The sequence below is a fragment of the Ovis canadensis genome, chromosome 22 (genome assembly GCF_042477335.2).
Source record: "Ovis canadensis isolate MfBH-ARS-UI-01 breed Bighorn chromosome 22, ARS-UI_OviCan_v2, whole genome shotgun sequence".
In the NCBI taxonomy this organism is placed as follows: domain Eukaryota; kingdom Metazoa; phylum Chordata; class Mammalia; order Artiodactyla; family Bovidae; genus Ovis; species Ovis canadensis.
In genome coordinates, this window is record NC_091266.1 from 59,559,733 (window position 1) to 59,578,105 (window position 18,373).

Consider the following 18,373-nt stretch of genomic DNA (forward strand, 5'->3'; position numbering starts at 1 on the left):
AATTCATTTTCTCAAAGACAATGAGAATATATGTGTATTTCTGTCCTAAACAGAAAAAGGTAGTATTAATTTCCAATGCTGATATGCTCCAATTCACACATAAATCTGTCATAAATTTTTCTTAACACAATTAAGTTGCATGAATAAATTAAATACATATGTAATAAGTCCTTTCTTTTAAAATTTTTCCTTGAGTGCAATTATAAATCACATAATTCTCCACCAACCATGGGATTATTAACCACCTTCCATTTGTACAGTATTTTTCATTTTTTAAAAAGTTCACACATTCCAGGAGACCTTTGCAAAAAACCTGTGGTATACTGGGCAGGTATTAATACCCCCAAAGAGGTAAAGAAAGCTCAGTGAACTCAAGAGTTTTGAAACGAAGCCTGCGATCCACACTAACCCATGTAAGGGTGTGAACGTGAGGAGCCTAAGAGCAGAAGCATGATGGCCTCTGGTCTTCAGCCCTAACTGTGCTGAACATTGTCAGACCATTCAGGCTAAAGGCAATTTCAAAGGAAATCTGAAGAAGAAAAGAAGTTGCAAAGTCAAGTGTAGCCTGAAATTCTCTTCCTGCTCTTTACCAGTCATTTAAGACTTACCTAGACTTTTCAACCCTAAGTGACTGATTCCTAGTCTAAACTCAACCCAACAATTATTTTCCACAGAGCACTTTTTTTCTCTTTGATCACTTTTATTTTCAGTCTTAAGATCTAATATCAAAAAAATAATCTAATATCCCTTCTTTGATGCCAACCTCCTATCCTTTTAGTGATCTCAATCCACATTGTGTAACAGCTTCGTTTTCTCCCCGTTTCCCTCATTTCCTTCTCTATCAGACCTAGAATGCAGGATGATTCTGTCAATTGACTCTAACTAGTTCCTGCTTCTCCACACTTGTTTACTCTTCCCTTAAACTGTATAAGAAGCATACACAGACATTTTAAGTTCCTAGAACATTCATTCTCAAACTATCGCCAACATTTTTCACATTCAGTTTCTGGCACTCAGTGAGAAATAAACAGACATTCAAGGGAATAATAAATGACCAAAGACTAAGAGGGAAAAACTTATATTAGGAAAAGGCCCAAAGGAGACTCAAATAAAAGAATGATCAGAAACAGATACTTAATGCAACTTCCCTATCAGTACAGTGGTTAAGACTCTGCACATCCACTGCAGGGGGAAGCCCTGGTAGGGGAACTAAGATCCCGCATGCCACAATCAAAAGCAAAAAACAAAAAAGAATGAAACAAATCCTTAAAACACTGAAATAAATGACAATCCCGGGAACTGTAACAGAACTGAAACCTATAACAAAGAACCAATACAAATAAGAAAATTTTTAAATGAAATAATTAAATTAAGAAATTTAAGGGTGGGCTTGATGGCACACTGGACACAAACACAAAAAATACTGAAGTGGAAGAAAGGTCAGAAGAAAATACCACTGTTAAGCACAGAATGACAGAAGGATGGAAAATTAACAATAGGAAAGAAAATAAAAGATATGATATGGCACAGAGTGTTAAGATCTAAATATATATAATAGTCTTAGAAAAGGAGGAAATGAAAATAGGGCAGAAGAGAAAATGACATATGACTGAGAATTTCCTAATTCTGACAACGTATCTGAAGCCACAGATTCAAGAAGCACTATAAACTCAAGGCATGATAAAAAACAAAGATAATACAGAATCATATATATCTGACACAATATATAATTTATATTATATACAAATAGTATAATATATCTCATGAAAGAAAACAGAAAAATCTCAAAATCCTGTAGGGAGTGGGGTGGGAGATACAGTACGACAGATCACCTTCTGAAGACTAACAGTAAGACCGATAGCTGACAAAAGCCAAACAAGGAAAGCCAGGAAACAGTGAAAGGAAACGCCAACCCAAAATAACACACCCAGCAAAAACCGCGTGTGTTACACACACACGTATACATCTCCATCAGACAGGCAGGCAATCACTGAAAAGAGCACCAAATGTGAGCAATGACTGTTAACATCACAAAAATACAGGAAACCAAACATTACAGAACCACCTATTAAATTTACTTGTTTAAAAACTGAATTTGATAAAAATCTGTGGATCAGGGGTAAACAAACCTTTTCTTTAAAGGAACAGAGCATAAATACTTGAGGCTTGGCCACTCACACAGTCCCTGTCACACCTACTCAACTCTACTACTGTAGCACATAAACAACTATAGATAATATGTAAATAAATGAATATAGCTGTATTCCAAGAAATCCTTATAGAAACAGGGAATCCTAGATTTGACTCAAACTATATAGTTTGCTGACCCTTATTCTGGATCTAACTCCCAACCTACAGAAAACACAGGGGACAGAAAATATGTTTAAATGGTACTATAAAGATGCAATTAGAAAGTCCACACCATGGAAAATCATTGGGATTAATAAACTACCTTCTACAATAAATAAATCACCAAGTTAAATAAACAAACAATACACAGAGAATTTAAAAGAGCCTTAAAGACTATCAACCAACTGCAAAATGTGGACTCAACAGCAGAATGGAAATAACAGAAGAAAAGTCAATGAACTTGAAGACACATCAATGCTAGTTATCAAATCTCATCCACAGACAGAAAACTAATTGGAAAAAAATGAACAGTGCTTCAGGGACCTGTGGGACAATAAATACAAAGCGGCCTAACTGATAGTTACAGACTCTCAAAAGGAAAGAATGTTATTGAGGGGAAAAAAATTTTGAACACATAGAGCCTGAAAATATCCCAAATTTAACAAAAGACATAAGTTCTTAGATTCAAAAAGCTCAGTGAACTCCAAATAGGATAAGCAGAAAGAAATCTAAGCCATGGTACATCATAATTAAACTGCTAAAAACTATAAGAGAATGGAAAAAATCTTGAAAGCATTCAGAAAAATGATGCATTACTTACAACAACATAACAATTCAGACAACTGCAGATTCTTCATAAAAAACCGTGGAGGTTCGGGGACCTCCCTGGTAGTCCAGTGGCTAACACTACATGCTCCCAATGCAGGAGGCCTGGGTTCCATCTCCCTGGTCAGGAAACTAGATCCCACACACAGCAACGAAAGATCCTGCACGCCACAAGGAAGATCAAAGATCCTGTGGGCCACAACGAAGACCCAGTACAGCCAAATAAATTTAATAATAGTCAAAAAAAACAAAAAACAAAAAACAAGCTACGGAGGTCAGAAAAAAGTGACACAACATTTTTTAAGTGCGGAAAGAACAATTAATTCAGAATTCTATATTAAGCAAAAACATCCCTCAAGAATGAAGGTGAAATGATATTCTCAGATGAAGGAACACTAAGAAAACTTCTAGCCAGCAAAGCTACTCTAAAAATCATCCCTGAAGAAAGTTCTTTAGACAGAAAGTAAACAATATTAATTCCAGAACAAACAGACACACTCAGAAGATCAGGAATGAAGAAAAAACTGCAAAAGTATCTTTACTTACTTAACAACTACTATTAACTATTATTCTCCTTTGAAAGGAGAATACAAAGGATAATTACAAGATTATCCAACAGGATTTTCAACATATATAACGATAATATTTAAGAAAACTACAACATAAAGGAGGGAAGATTAAAAAACTCAAATGTTGTAAGGTTTTCTACATTCCACTTGAAGTGGTAAAGCATTGATTCTAAGAAGATTGTATAAATAATGTATATTATAATCTGTACTAAAAAAGCTCCAAACACATTAAATATTGTTTAGTCACTAAGTCGTGTCTAACTCTTTCACAATCCCATGGACTGTAGCCTGCCAGGCTTCTCTGTCCATGGGACTTCCCAGGCAAGAATACTGGCATGGGTTGCCATTTCTTTCCCCAGGGGATCTTCCCGACCCACAGCAACCACTAAAAAAGCCAGAGATATAGTCAAATCCTTAGAGCAACCACTAAAGAAACTATACAAAGACATTTATATAGATATATCTAATTAAAATGGAATACTAAAAAATGGTCAAATTAACCAAAATAAGCAGGAAAGCAGAAAGGAAGAATGAAAAACAGAGGTAACACAGAAAAAAATAATAAAAATGGCAGACCTAAATCTAAATGTAAATGTTCCAAATACACCAGTCAAAGGACAGAAATTCAGAAAAGATTTTTAAAAAAATGACCCAACTATATGCTGGCTACAAGAAACTCACTTCAAATATAATGACACAGGCTGGTTAAGACGAAAGAATAGGAAAAGATATATCACGCAAAAACTAATATAAAAATGTTGAACTTCACACCCACAAGCATGGCTATAATCAAAAGGACACATACTAAAAAGTTCTGGTGAGAATATGGAAAAAATAGAACTCACATACAGTGCTTGTGGAAATGTATAAAGATATAGCCACTGTGGAAACAGTCAAGCAATTTCTCAAAAGGTTAAATATAGAGTAACCATATGGACCTGGTTATATACCCAGGAGAAATTAAAACGTATGTCCACACAAAAACATAAACAAATTTTCACAGCAGCATTTTTCATAATAGCCAAAAAAAACAGAAGCAACTTAAGTGTCCATGAATTGGCAAGTAGATAAATAAAATGTGGTAAATTCATACAACAGACTATTAATTGGGCAAGAAGAGGAATATAGTATTGATACATGCTACCATATGGATGAACTTTGAGAATAGTATGTTAAATGAAAGAAGCCAGACACAAAAGACCACAGACTGATGGCTCCATTTACACGAAATGTCCAGAACAGACAAATCCACAGGGACAAAATGTAGATCAGTGGTTGCCAAGGACTAAAAGGAGTGGGCAATAAGGAGTGAATGATAATGAATACAGGGCTTCTCCTTGGGGTGATGAAAATCTTCAGGAATTAAAACAGTGGTGATGGTTGCACAAATTTGTGAATATATTGAAAACCACTTTAAAGGGGTAGATTTTATGGTATGCAGATTATATCTCAATTTTTTTTAAGCTGAAAAAAGCTTTATTATTAGCATTAAAACTAAAATTCAAAGTAAAAACTACCAATGTTAAAGAGGAACATTATATAGTAATAAACAGGTCAATTAATCAAAACACACATACAATCCTAAGTGTGTATGCTCTGAACAGAGTTTGAAAACACATGTAGCAAAAAATGACAGAAATAAAAATTAACACAGACAAATTTACCAGTTTGGTCAGACAGACACTTCAACATTACTATATCTATAATTAATAGAAATAATAGAAAATCAGTAAAGGTATAGAATTGAATACCACCACCATCAAACACCATAAATCTAGTCAACACACTATATCAGGTAACAGCAGAACATACATTTTTTTTTCAAGTGCATATGAAACATATACCAAGATGGATTATATCCTGGATAATAAAACACATTTAAAAGAACTTAAATCATACAAAGTATGTTCACTGACATAATCTAATAAATAGGAAAAGGAGTACGTCAAGGCTGTATATTGTCACCCTGCTTATTTAACTTCTATGCAGAGTACATCATGAGAAACGCTGGACTGGAAGAAACACAAGCTAGAATCAAGACTGCTGGGAGAAATATCAATAGCCTCAGATATGCAGATGACACCACCCTTATGGCAGAAAGTGAAGAAGAACTAAAGAGCCTCTTGATGAAAGTGAAAGAGGAGAGCGAAAAAGTTGGCTTAAAGCTCAACATTCAGAAAACGAAGATCATGGCATCTGGTCACATCAGTTCATGGGAAATAGATGGGGAAACAGTGGGAACAGTGTCAGACTTTATTTTGGGGGGCTCCAAAATCACTGCTGATGGTGACTGCAGCCATGAAATTAAAAGACTCTTACTCCTTGGAAGCAAAGTTATGACCAACCCGCTGTTGCTGCTGCTAAGTCACTTCGGTCGTGTCTGATTCTGTGCGACCCCATAGACGGCAGCCCACCAGGCTCCCCCATCCCTGGGATTCTCCAGGCAAGAACACTGGAGTGGGTTGCCATTTCCTTCTCCAATGCATGAAAGTGAAAAGTGAAAGTGAAGTTGCTCAGTCGTGCCCGACCCTCAGCAACCCCATGGACTGCAGCCCACCAGGCTCCTCCATCCATGGGATTTTCCAGGCAAGAGTACTGGAGTGGGGTGCCATTGCCTTATCCGATGACCAACCTAGATAACATATTAAAAAGCAGAGCTATTACTTTGCCAGCAAAGGTCCATCTAGTCAAGGCTATGGTTTTTCCAGTAGTCATGTATGGATGTGAGAGTTGGACTGTGAAGAAAGCTGAGCGCCAAAGAATTGATGCTTTTGAACTGTGGTGTTGGAGAAGACTCTTGAGAGTCCCTTGGACTGCAAGGAGGTCCAACCAGCCCATCCTAAAGGAGATCAGTCCTGGGTGTTCATTGGAAGGAATGATGCTAAAGCTGAAACTCCAGCACTTTGGCCACCTCATGTGAACAGCTGACTCATTGGAAAAGACTCTGATGCTGGGAGGGATTGGGGACAGGACGAGAAGGGAACAACAGAGGATGAGATGGCTGGATGGCATCACCGACTCGATGGACATGAGTTTGAGTGAACTCCGGGAGTTGGTGATGGACAGGGAGGCCTGGCGTGCTGCGATTCATGAGGTCGCAAAGAGTCGGACACGACTGAGCAACTTAACTGACTGAACAAAAAGAAAAATCCCCAACAACTGGAAATTAAAGAACAAAGTTCTAAATAACCCATGGATCAAAGAGGAAATTAGAGAATTCCCTGGTGGTCCAGTGGTTAGGGACTCTGTGCTTTTATTGCCAGGGGCTTGGGTTCAATCCCTGGTCAAGGAACAAAAATCCCACAAGACACATGGCACAGCCAGAAAAAGAAAAGAAAAGAAAAATAAAGCATATCAAAGTCTGAAGGGTGCAGGAGCGCCTATAGGAAAATTTTTAGCATTTATATCATTAAATGTTTATATCAGAAAAGGAAAATCTAATATCAAAAATGTAAAGCTTCTACTTTAAGAAGCTAGAAAAAAGCAAGAATAAATTGAAAGCAAAAAGAATGAAAGAATAATAAAATTAATAGCAAAACTCATTGAAACTGAAAACATAAAAACAAGGTCAATGAAAAAAAGCCAAGTTTTATAACAGACAGGAAAAAATGAATTTCTAGCACCATCATCACAGAAAAAAGAGAAGACAGAGTAACTGATATTAGGAATGAACAAAGCCCTATCAATATATATCCCACAGATATTAAAAGGATAATGAGAATACAATGCAGAACTCTATACACACAAATTCAAAACGGACTAATTCCTCAAAAACTGCAAACCATGCAAACTCTCTCAAATGAAATAAAATAACCTAAATAGGACTGTGACTATTAAATTTAATCCATACTTTAAACCTTTAGTAAAGCAATCTCCAGGTTAAATGGTTTAACTGTGAATTCTACCAAACACTCAAGAAGAGACACAAGTGCTTCACAGTATCTTCAGTTCAGTTCAGTTCAGTCGCTCAGTCGTGTCCGACTCTTTGTGACCCCATGAATCACAGCACGCCAGGCCTCCCTGTCCATCACCAACTCCCAGAGTTCACTCAGACTCGCATCCATCGAGTCAGTGATGCCATCCAGCCATCTCATCCTCAGTTGTCCCCTTCTTCTCCTGCCCCCAATCCCTCCCAACATCAAAGTCTTTTCCCAAGAGTCAACTCTTTGCAGGAGGTAACAATTCAAAAAGAAGACAATGCGTTCTGTTCTTTTCATAAGGCCAGGGATACCCTGAAGCAAAAACCAGATAAGGGCACTTCAGGACGGAGGGAAACTACAGACAAATATCCCTCAAGAATGCAGACGCAAAAGTTCTCAACACAATGTTAACAAACTGAGTCTAGCAACACAGAAACAGAATTATATATTATGACCAAATGAAGCATACTGCACAAGTTCAGCACTGGTTCAATATATGAAAGTCAATACAATCCACTGTATTAATAGTCTAAAGAAAAAATAAACCTCGTGATTATATTCATTGATGCAGAAAAATTATTTCATTCTACTTTTTTTTACAAAATTCAACAGTCATCCTAGAAACACAAAGGAACTTCTTCAATATGATAAAGAGTATGTATCTAATAAGACCCTGCAGCTAACATACATACTTAATGGTGGAAAACAGAAGACATTCCACCTAGGATGGGAACAAGGCAGAAATGCACCATCACCAGTCTTAGGCTATATGTGTACTGGAAGACCTATGTAGTGTCAGCAGGCAGGAAAAAAAGAAGGCATACACATTGCAAAGAATGAAATAAACTTACCCTATTCAAAATTAACATGACTGTCTATATAGAAAATCTCAGAAAATCCACCAAAAAACTTCTAGAACCAATAAAATGCAAGATTAAAGGACACAAGGGAAACAAACAAAAATCAATCATATTTCTAGCAATAAACAACTGGAAACTGAATTTCAAAAACCAATACCATTTTAAATACTCCACACACACACAAACATACACAAATACACAGGTATAAGTCTAAAAAATATGTACAGATCTGTATGCTGAAAACTAAACAATGCTGATTAAAGAAATCAAGGAAGATCTAATAAATGAAAAGACATACCATGTTCATGAATTGGAAGACTCAAGATAATAAAGGTGTCGTGTGTGTTAGTTGGTCAGTTGTGTCCAACTCTTTGCAACCCCATGGACTGTAGCCCACCAGGCTACCCTGTGCATGGAATTCTCCAGGCAAGAATACTGGAGTGGGTTGCCATTTCCTTCTCCAAGATGTCGAGTCTCCTCAAATAATAGATTCAGCTCAATTTAAACCAAATTTTCAGCATGGATTCTTTTGTAGATGTTTACAAATTAATTCTTAAATTCATTTGGAAATGTAAAGGAACAAGAACAGACAAAACAACATTTGAAAAAGAATACAGTTGAAAGAATCACACTATCCAACTTTAAGATTCACTGAAAAGCTACATTAGTCAAGATAGCATCCACAGTATGTCACCATGAATTCTTTCAAACATCTAAGAAACAAAGCCAATCTTACAAAAGTCGTCTGAAAAAAATAAAGACAATTCTCATCTCATTTTTTTAGAGGAGCATAACCTTGATTAAAAAAAAACCTTACATTAAAATTCCAAATAAGAAAAATTACTGGTTAATCTCTCTTATAAAGCTATATACAATCTTCCTGCAGTGCAAGAGATCTGGGTTCAATCCCTAGCTCGGGAAGATCTGCTGGAGAAGGAAATGGCAAACCACTCCTGTATCCTTGCCTGGAAAATCCTATGTACAGAGGAGCCTGGTGGGCTGCAGTCCATGGGGTTGCAAAGAGTCGGACATGACTGAGTGACGAACAGGACACTATATAATTCCTAAGTAAAATACTACCAAATCAAATCCAACATTATATGAAAGGATAATACACCATGACCAAACATGGTTTACTTCAGGAATGGAAGTTTGTTTTAAAATCAATCAACCACTAAAATTATCTCAATAAAATTGTCAATTTAAAAAAAACTGAGGAGCCTCCACCAAAATCAATCAATTCAATTCAGACAAAATCAAGAAGAAAAATCATCTGATCACATCAATGAATATCAAAGACAAAAGATCAAGTACACTCTCCATTAAGATTAAAAACTCTCAACAATCTAGAATATAAAGGAACATCATCAAGTTCAATGAATATCTAGAAAGGCCTAGTGCTAATATCATATTTAACAGTGGAATATTAGAAGCTTTCCTCTTACAACAGGCAGTGTTAGAGGGCCATCTGCCTTCATAATTTCTATTCAACACTGACCTGAAGAGTACACAGCATTTTAATAAATAAAATATTAAGAATGGAACAGAAGAAATACCACTATTATTTACACATGACATTACAGTCTTTATAGAAAATCCACAAGAATCTATAGGACCTACTGTATCCCTATGGGAACTCTACTCAATATGTAACAGGCTAAATGCGAAAAGAATTTGAAAAAGAATACATACATGTATATGTATAACTGAATCACTTTGCTGTACACCTGAAACTTTACTCCAATATAAAATAAAAAGTTTAAATTTTTTTAATTTTAAAAAAGAATCAATAAACTATTAGAATGAATAGTTTGTGAATCACTGGATACAAGATCAATATAAAAATCTCTTGTACTTATACATAATAGCAATAAACTATTAGAAAATGAAATTTTAAAAGCATAACAATAGCAATTACAACAACAAAAAAACTAGGAGTCAGTCAAAGAAAAATATATAAGATCTCTACAGAAAAAACAACAAAGTACTACTGAGAGAAAATTAAGAACTAAATAAATGGACGAATTCATCATGTCCACGGATTCAGAGACTCAACATTATAAAGATGTAAATCCTTCTCAAACTGATCTATTATATATCAGTTGGGTTTATTCTCGAAACGCATTTAACATGAACAGAATACAGGAAAAAATTCACATGATTATCTCAATAGATACAGGAAAAACATTTAATCAATAACAACACACACACATACTTAGCAAAGGAGAAATAGGAGGAAACTTTGGTCTGATAACAGAGTTATCTACAAAACTAGCTTATAAGATACATCATACCTAACAGTGAAACACCAAATGTTTTCTCTGAAAAGGGCAAAAAAAGACAAGGGTGTCTTCTGTCACCACTAATTTTTAACATTCTCCCAAAGATCCCAACAGTGTAACAAGGGGGGGGGGGGGTGCAAATTACAAAGGATTGGAAAGGAAAGATTAAAACTACCATTATTTACAGTTTGCATAATTCTATGTGTGTATGTGTTAGTCTTTCAGTCTGTAAAAGAACCCATAGTTAAACTATCAGTCTCAAAGGATAAATCATTAGCCTCTACATGTAAGCTACTAAAATCCAAAAGAATCTACAGGTAAACAATAGAATGAATAAGTAACACTGTGATATAATCGTACAAAGAATCACATACAGCAGCAAAAATGAATCAACTGCTACGAGCAACAAGCTGAGTGACTCTCACAGAATGCTGAGCAAAAGACCCTGGAAAGAACACACTGGAGGCTTGCATTTATATATCCAAAACAGGCAAATTAATCTATGATGTTAAAACCCCTGTGATAACCTTTAGAGAGGAAGGAGGAATAACTCTGAGAGGATCAGTAGGGAATTCAGGGGGGGTTTCTAGGGTCTGTAATATCCTACATCTTGATTAGAGTGATAGGTCTGTTCACTGTGATAATGCACTGAGTCATACTCGTTTGGTTTGCACACTTTAACGTACATATGTGACACCCAAACATTTCAAAAAAAATTACTACAATTTTTTTCTAATCATTTCATGGCTTCAAACATCTGAATGGCTCCCTATAGCCTAAAAGCAAAATCTAAGCTCTTATGCATGGCATATGATATGGCTCCTACTTTTAATCTAATCCTCTGTTCTGTCTATCCCACAACACACTTTATTATCTAATTTACCAAATTTAGAGGGCCAGAACATGTTATGCTGTTTCAAACCTTCATACCTTTAAATACTGTTTCCACTTCTTAAAATTCTCGCCCTCTTTATACTCTACTCACACTCAACACAATTTCCACCAATCTCGGATATTAGCTCCTCTAAGACCCTTTCTCTTCCCTCTTCCCCAAATCACTCCCTTGAATCACTCCCTTCCCCACACTCAGCATATATATTACTGTACAGATCAAGCTATAGCATCAGTTATTTATGTCTATGTCAGTCTATACTGTACTGTGAATAACTCAAGCACCAAGGTCTAAATTTTCATATTTCCAGTGCCCAGCACAAGGCTTGGCAGGTAGCAGTCACTTAATACATCTGACTGTTATGTATATATCCTTACAAACTAAAACAGTAAAACTATCAAAGATGAAGCCTGTCTTACACTTCGTCCATAGCACTTGGCACTACAGGCATATAACAGTGACAGTTTAGCTAGGAGCAGACCCTGCACCAAAACTTAGTTCCATGGACAAAATGCTCTTTGCAAACCATACGCAAAACACCCTTCAAACCATGTGCTCACCTGAGAAGAGGGATATGTTCTACTGGAAGTGCAAAAAATCATCTTCCTTTTATATTGCAATACATACAGATTTCCAGAGTTTTGAGCTAGAAGAAACCCATAGAGATCACCTAGGTAAAATCTTTAAGAAAGAACTAAAGCTGAGAAAAGAAAAAAGAGCTTGTTCAAGGTCAAGACTATAGCAAGAAGGATCAAGACTAGAACTCAGATCCCCTGTTTTTCTCATTTAGTGCTTTCTCACAACCCATACAGTCTCCTTTCATGCTACGTGACTCTCAAACTAAGTGGCATGACAGCTTTACTACTTTAGACTGCTGGATTAGACTGTTAGATTAGAGCATCCCTAATTGCAAGGTTTTTTTTCCTAATTTCATTTTTAAATTTGGCTCTAACACATGAATATTAATAGTACCAACAAGTTCAACCAGGAAAACACCATTTCCGGTTCCAATATCAAGCACTGAAGCATCCAATGGAATCTTGTGTTTCTGCATCCACCTTATTAGTCGAGTCATACTCTCTTCTCCAAACCTATTAGAAACAGAGAATCAGCCAGTCAAACTACCAAGGGCTAGAGAACAAAGGTTACAGCTATACCCCACCTACACAGCTTATTCAATACGCTCAATTAAGGGTTTTTTTGAAAGTAAGAAATACTATCTGTAAACTTAGTCTTCATCTCTATTATTAAGGAGGAAACACCCCCAAGAATAGAACAGAATGGATAAGGTTGATATGTTACTTATCAACATTTCTCTACATCAGCATTAACATTTGTACATGTTGCTGGCTCAAAACTGCATTGCTTATTGAAAACAGACAATTACAGAATCAGGGTTATTTCCTAAGACTGTCATCAAATTTATACCTAGGCCATTAAAAAAGAAAAGAGTGTGATTCTTTAAATCTACCCATTTAAGCCAGACTCAGTCCAAGGTTCCCAAGATTTTTACTTTCTCTGGGATAAGCACTTAAAAGATACACACACACACACACCTACATAACCTTCTGGATCATAATCCCACTGTTTTCTCTAACTCACCAGATTTCTCCTGTATCTCCGTATTCTTGGAAAGTTTGCAGTTCTCTCTTATAGACAGCATCCCAACTATATAAATAATCAAATGCAAACCAAATTATTGAATTAAACTGTATTATGAATTCAATGTATATTTCTCATACATTACCGGGATAGTTATGACAGAAATTTAAAACATTATTAGTGTTGATAAGTACACATAGCTCAATCTCTTAATATCCTCTTGTTAAAAGAATGAGAGTAAATGTATACATGCAAAGCACTCACAACAATGCCTAACAATAAAAATGGTGTATGTTTTAGCTTAAAAAATACAAAGGAGTATCCATCCAAGGATCCCTAAGTTCCAAACACAAGTCCAAAACTGTACAGGCAGTGTCATTACAGTACATTTCAGTCTCAAATGTAGAGATGGGAGTATTTTCTACCAGTGAGGTGATTACTCACAATGGAATTCATTGAAGATAAGCTCCGCTTAAAAGTTAGCTTCAAGTTTAAAACTTACTCTTAGTCCTTTTAAGGACGCCTCCCCCATCGTTGGCCGCCTCTTCCTACCTCCTGTCTCTAGAATCCCTGGTCTACCTCCCAGTTACCTCTCATCCTTACCTTTCCCCACGGTCACTCATTCATTCATCTACTAACCCACTAAATGGTTCCTGAGCGTCTGCTTAGGTCAGATCGCTTTCTCCTACCCCAAGATGCCCAGTGTCTCCTCGCTCCCTCCTTAGACCATCCCCGACTCCCACCCCTCCTAGTTTCCAAGTCCCTGCCCTCTTCCACTGAACCTTCTCAGGTCCCTAAGCCAGGCAATTGTCGCCCGGCCTCCTGCCCTTGCCCACCAGCCCTACTTGTCAGACCCACGCTCTTTCCCTTTTCTCAGTTCAGTTCAGTCGCTCAGTCGTGTCCGACTCTTTGCAACCCCATGAACCTCAGCAGGCCAGGCCTCCCTGTCCATCACCAATTCCCGGGGGTGGCTCAAACTCATGTCCATCCAGTCGGTGATGCCATCCAACCATCTCATCCTCTGTCGTCCCCTTCTCCTCCCGCCTTCAATCTTTCCCAGCATCAGGGTCTTTTCCAGTGAGTCAGTTATTCTCATCAGGTGGCCAAAGTAATGGAGTTTCAGCTTCAGCATCAGCCTTTCCAATGAACACCCAGGACTGATCTCCTTCAGGATGTACTGGTTGGATCTCCTTGCAGTCCAATGGGCTCTCAACAGTCTTCTCCACCACCACCCTCTCCTCAAGCCTACCCCCAAAAGCTTAAGACTCCCTAAAACCGCCCACCCAGGACCTCTAAGGCCCGCCCCGCACCCCACGGGCCCCTTAGACGTCAAAGTCTTTGAAAGGCCTGTTCAACATGCGGCCCTCCGGAGTCCGTCCCTAAGGTCCCCCTGACTCTCTTCCAACGTGGCCCTTGCGGCTTCCACCGATCCCGCCCTCCTCAGGCTCTCCCCATCTTCCGGGACCCCCACCACCACCATCACCACGTCAGGGTTCCATGCCTCCGTCCCGCCTCCCGGAGCCCGGGCCAGACAGCCACGCTCACCCTCCCCTGCCCCGCGCCACACTCACTGCTCTCGGGTTCCCAGCGCAGACGGGACAAACCCATCCCCTTCGGGGCCGCACCCTGGGGACCGCGCCGCGCCTCCGGCGCCGCCGCCGTCGTCCGCGCCCTCGTTCATCGCGCTCGGCGCCCCGGACGGCCGTTGGGGCCGCCATAGAGACGCGGAGCGGGCAGAGCGGACGAGCTGGCTGGCGCCTCTAGGAGGCGGGAGGCCACCCTCTCTACTGCTCCGGGCCCCCGCGGGGTCGGCTGTCTTGCTCTCCTACCGGCGCCGCCTCGGACCCTAACCCAAGACTGCACGGGGGCTAGGCCTCGCCTCTGTCCCCCCTCTCTCCAGCCAGCGTCAGACGCACCCACTGCTTCGGGGTGCCCAGCGTTTGCGCACCTTAGGTATAGGGACGGCTGTTTGTGAGAGACTATTCAAGCCATTGCATTTTGGAAAAAGTCCGGCGGTGGGGAAGCCACACCAGATAACTAAGCTGACACCATTCAGCGACCCACGTGTACAGATCACCTCATCTCTCCACGTCGTGGGCAGATCTGAGAAATGGGTGGGACGGACCATCGCAGTATTTGGCTTTCCTGCCCAAGGCTAATTCCATTTGTGGCTGGCACCCTGCCTTGAAAATTAGCATTCTGGCCTCTTCTGACTGGTGGAGGAAGGACTATGCCAGGTGAAATGAATGCCCTAGGGTCCCCCACCCCCACCCCTTCCCGCCCGCCCAAGTAGGCCAACCACGGGTATCAGGAGAGCTAAGTGAGAAGAAAGCTCTAAGTGAAGTTCAGGATGCCGCGCAGCCGCTAACCAGGCACCTGGCCCTTTCCAAGACCCCTAACCTCTGTGTGCTTCCGCTTCCGCAGGAGCACCTCACTGGGGAGAGACTGCTCCCAACCAGTGAATCTGAGATTCAGCCACCTCCTGGTGGGACCGACGCTGGGATTTTGCAGCATAATGCCAGAGATCCTGTGGGTCAAAGGTCTGGAGGCACACCTGTAGTAGCCATGAAATACTGCTGGTCCTATATCCTTGGCAAGAATCCCAAAGGCTCCTAGCAAGGCTGCCTTCCAAGGAAAACGCCTGTTTCCTAGGCCACGTTTCTGTTGACCTGGCAGACAGAAGCCCGTTAACAAGTCCCTGGAGGTGAGCGGCATCAATAGTTGCCTTTCCAGCTCACAGAAATCCCAGTTAGGACCACATGTGCATGTCCTGTGACGCAAGACGTTCCAAGATCTTCAGGCAAGTGCTGGTGGTAGAATACGGTAAAAAAAAAACAGATGGGATCTATGTGTATAGTGATTAAAGAACTCAAGAAAGTGCATAAGTAACCTTATTACAGAGTAATAAAACTACCAGATGCCACAGTCAATTAGGGCTGCCCTGAGTGAATGGTTGTTTTGATCTTTTCTAGACTTGATGCTCAGTGCTGGAGAGAGTGAGCTTGAATGTGATTGAGTGGGTCTTAAAAGGTTTTAGGTTCTAATTAAGAAGCGCCCATGAAAGATAAGGCTCTCTTCAATCTGATGTCTTGCCAACACTTAAGATTGCTCTGTGTGATGGATGCTATAAACAGTTGTTGGTATGGAGCCCTGGAAAAAAACATGATTTATTCAGAGTTCCTTCTCTGGCTCCAGGATTACTCTGCGTGTTTAGTCCTGAGTGGGGCACCACCTCTGATCTCCCAGGACAACGTTCTTGGTGGGGGGATGGAGAAGCTGGATCAGAGCAGAGCTGCCCATCACCAGGGAGAAACTGGAATGTGCCAAGGAACACAGTCCCTCCTGCCAGGTGCTAGTTACACAAGACAGGAGGGAGGCCCTGAGTATACTTTGGGTTGCCTATGTCCCTCTGACTCTGCCAGTCCCTGCAGCTGGAACCCTGCTTACCTACAGCTTCTCTGAAACTGTGCTTTCAGGAGTTCTCAAATGCTCCCCAACTGGCAAAACAACTGCCAGATTCTAGGTGATCTTGGTTTGGGTCAGAAGGGATGGATTCTCTGAGAGGGTAGCACTGAGTGAAAAGCTAAAAGAGTTTGCCACAGGCTGTGTCTCCAAGGAAGCAGACTGTAAGACAGAGATGAACATGGAAGAAATTTATTAGGAACTGCTCTCAAGATCACCACCTATTGGGGAAGAGAGAGAATCAGGCAGGGTTGGACAGAGGAAGTAGCCAGGCTGGGGTACCATCACAACGGAGCCTCAGCTAACACCCTCTCCCCTGACAGGACACTGTGAAGCTGGGATGATCCTTTGGAATTTTCAGGTTGGATTGAAGGATGTGGGCCTTTATTCATCTGTGGATACACTGACCAGATCTCGAATGCTTTTTTGCCCAGAAAAAGAGGATTGACCTTGGACGATGAGAATTCCAAGAAGGATAAATCCAAGAAAGGGCTGTCAGCACCTGGAAGAATAATTCAATCAGTCTTACAAGGGGATGTGTGGGTCACACATCACCACATCTAGAGCAGAGAGTATGGAGTAAACTTGCAGCTTTCTGGGAGAAGAGCATTCCAGGTGAACAGAACAGTGAGGGCCAAGCCCCCGAGGCAGAATGAGACAGGGTTATCCAGGAAGCAGAAATAAGTCTAGTGTAGCTGTAGCAGAGTGAACAAAGGGGACAGCGGCAAGAAATGAAGGAGCCAGATCATCGTAAGGTTTGGGATTTAACCAAGAAGCAACAAGATTTAAGTTTTGGTGTGACAGTCTTGGCTGATACACTGAAAACAGACTTGGCCAGGAAAGGGTTAAAGGCAGAAGTGGGAGCACGCTGCCTTTTTCATCCTCATACAGTGGACATTCGGGTGGGATAATTGTTGTGAGGGTCTGTCCTATGCGTTGTAGGATATTGAGTGGCCTCCTTGACCTCTCACCACTAAATGCAGGTGGCACCCCCGGCTCCCTCCCCCCCACCGCCCCCATCTGTTGTAAAATCCAAAACTGTCTCATTTTTGCCTGCTATCCCATGGAGCAAAACTGCCTCCAGTTCAGACCCTTTGAGTCAGAGGCTGTTACAGTGATCTGGGATAGCTTGGACCACTGTGATGGGTATGCTGGTGGCAAGTTGTAGGATTCTCGATATGTTTTTGAAAACTGTGCTGACTGATCAAAGGGGAGCATCAAGAATGTTCCAAGGTTGTTGGCCTGTGCAGCTGTCAGAAAACAGTTCAGTTTGCTGAGTTTGGAAGAAGAGTGCTGGGAGGAGCTCTGTGAGAGATTACAATCTCGGTTTTGAACCCGCAAGACTGAACAAATTGAAGAAGAATGATTAGAAAGTTTAGTTCCTTCCCTGAGGTTAGTTGTAGTTCATTTTCACTGTTATTTATTATTTATGCTGATTTTATCTTCTTCCCATGGATTTTTCATTACATTTGTCTTCTTTCGTACCCAGAACCCAATTGCTTCTTAACACCTCCACTGCCACCAGCATCTCACTTCTAACCACCCCCAAACCACTGGCACCCAGCGTCTGGACTACTGTGACGGCGCCCTTCCCGAGCCACTATGTCCTGGACATTGCAGCCAGAGGGGTGGAAACTGAAGTCACATCATGTTACTTCTGCATCAAACTCAAACCGAACAAGTGCCTAAATCAACTCCCTCCTTTATCCTTGAGCAGGGCAAATGCTGGCTTTTAATGCTAAAAACTTTCGCGTGCAAAGAGAAAAATCTGTTTGGGGAACGACCAAGACCTGTAACAGAAGGCGCCGTGTCTGGGATGCGCAGAGCGCGA

The 18,373-nt window shown here is 40.3% G+C and overlaps 1 protein-coding gene across 7 annotated transcripts in view; it reads right to left on the bottom strand.

Moving 5' to 3' along the window:
• Nucleotides 1-15,006, bottom strand: part of EEF1AKMT2 (EEF1A lysine methyltransferase 2) — a 32,879-nt gene extending 17,873 nt beyond the window's left edge. For 2 of the 7 annotated variants that reach the window (XR_011252017.1, XR_011252018.1), the window contains exons 1-4: nucleotides 14,652-14,943; nucleotides 13,081-13,146; nucleotides 12,451-12,569; nucleotides 12,039-12,124 (exon numbers count right to left, since the gene is read on the bottom strand). Coding sequence is in view for 3 of the 7 variants with exons in the window: in XM_069566842.1 (XP_069422943.1) it covers nucleotides 12,039-12,124; nucleotides 12,451-12,569; nucleotides 13,081-13,146; nucleotides 14,652-14,761 (381 nt within the window). In the remaining 4 variants the exon portion in view is untranslated. Of the gene's footprint in view, nucleotides 1-12,038; nucleotides 12,125-12,450; nucleotides 12,570-13,080; nucleotides 13,147-14,651 lie in introns of all 7 variants that reach the window. The other 5 variants (XM_069566842.1, XM_069566844.1, XR_011252019.1 and 2 more) reach the window with 5 other exon arrangements.
• Between the last annotated feature and the right edge of the window lie 3,367 nt (nucleotides 15,007-18,373).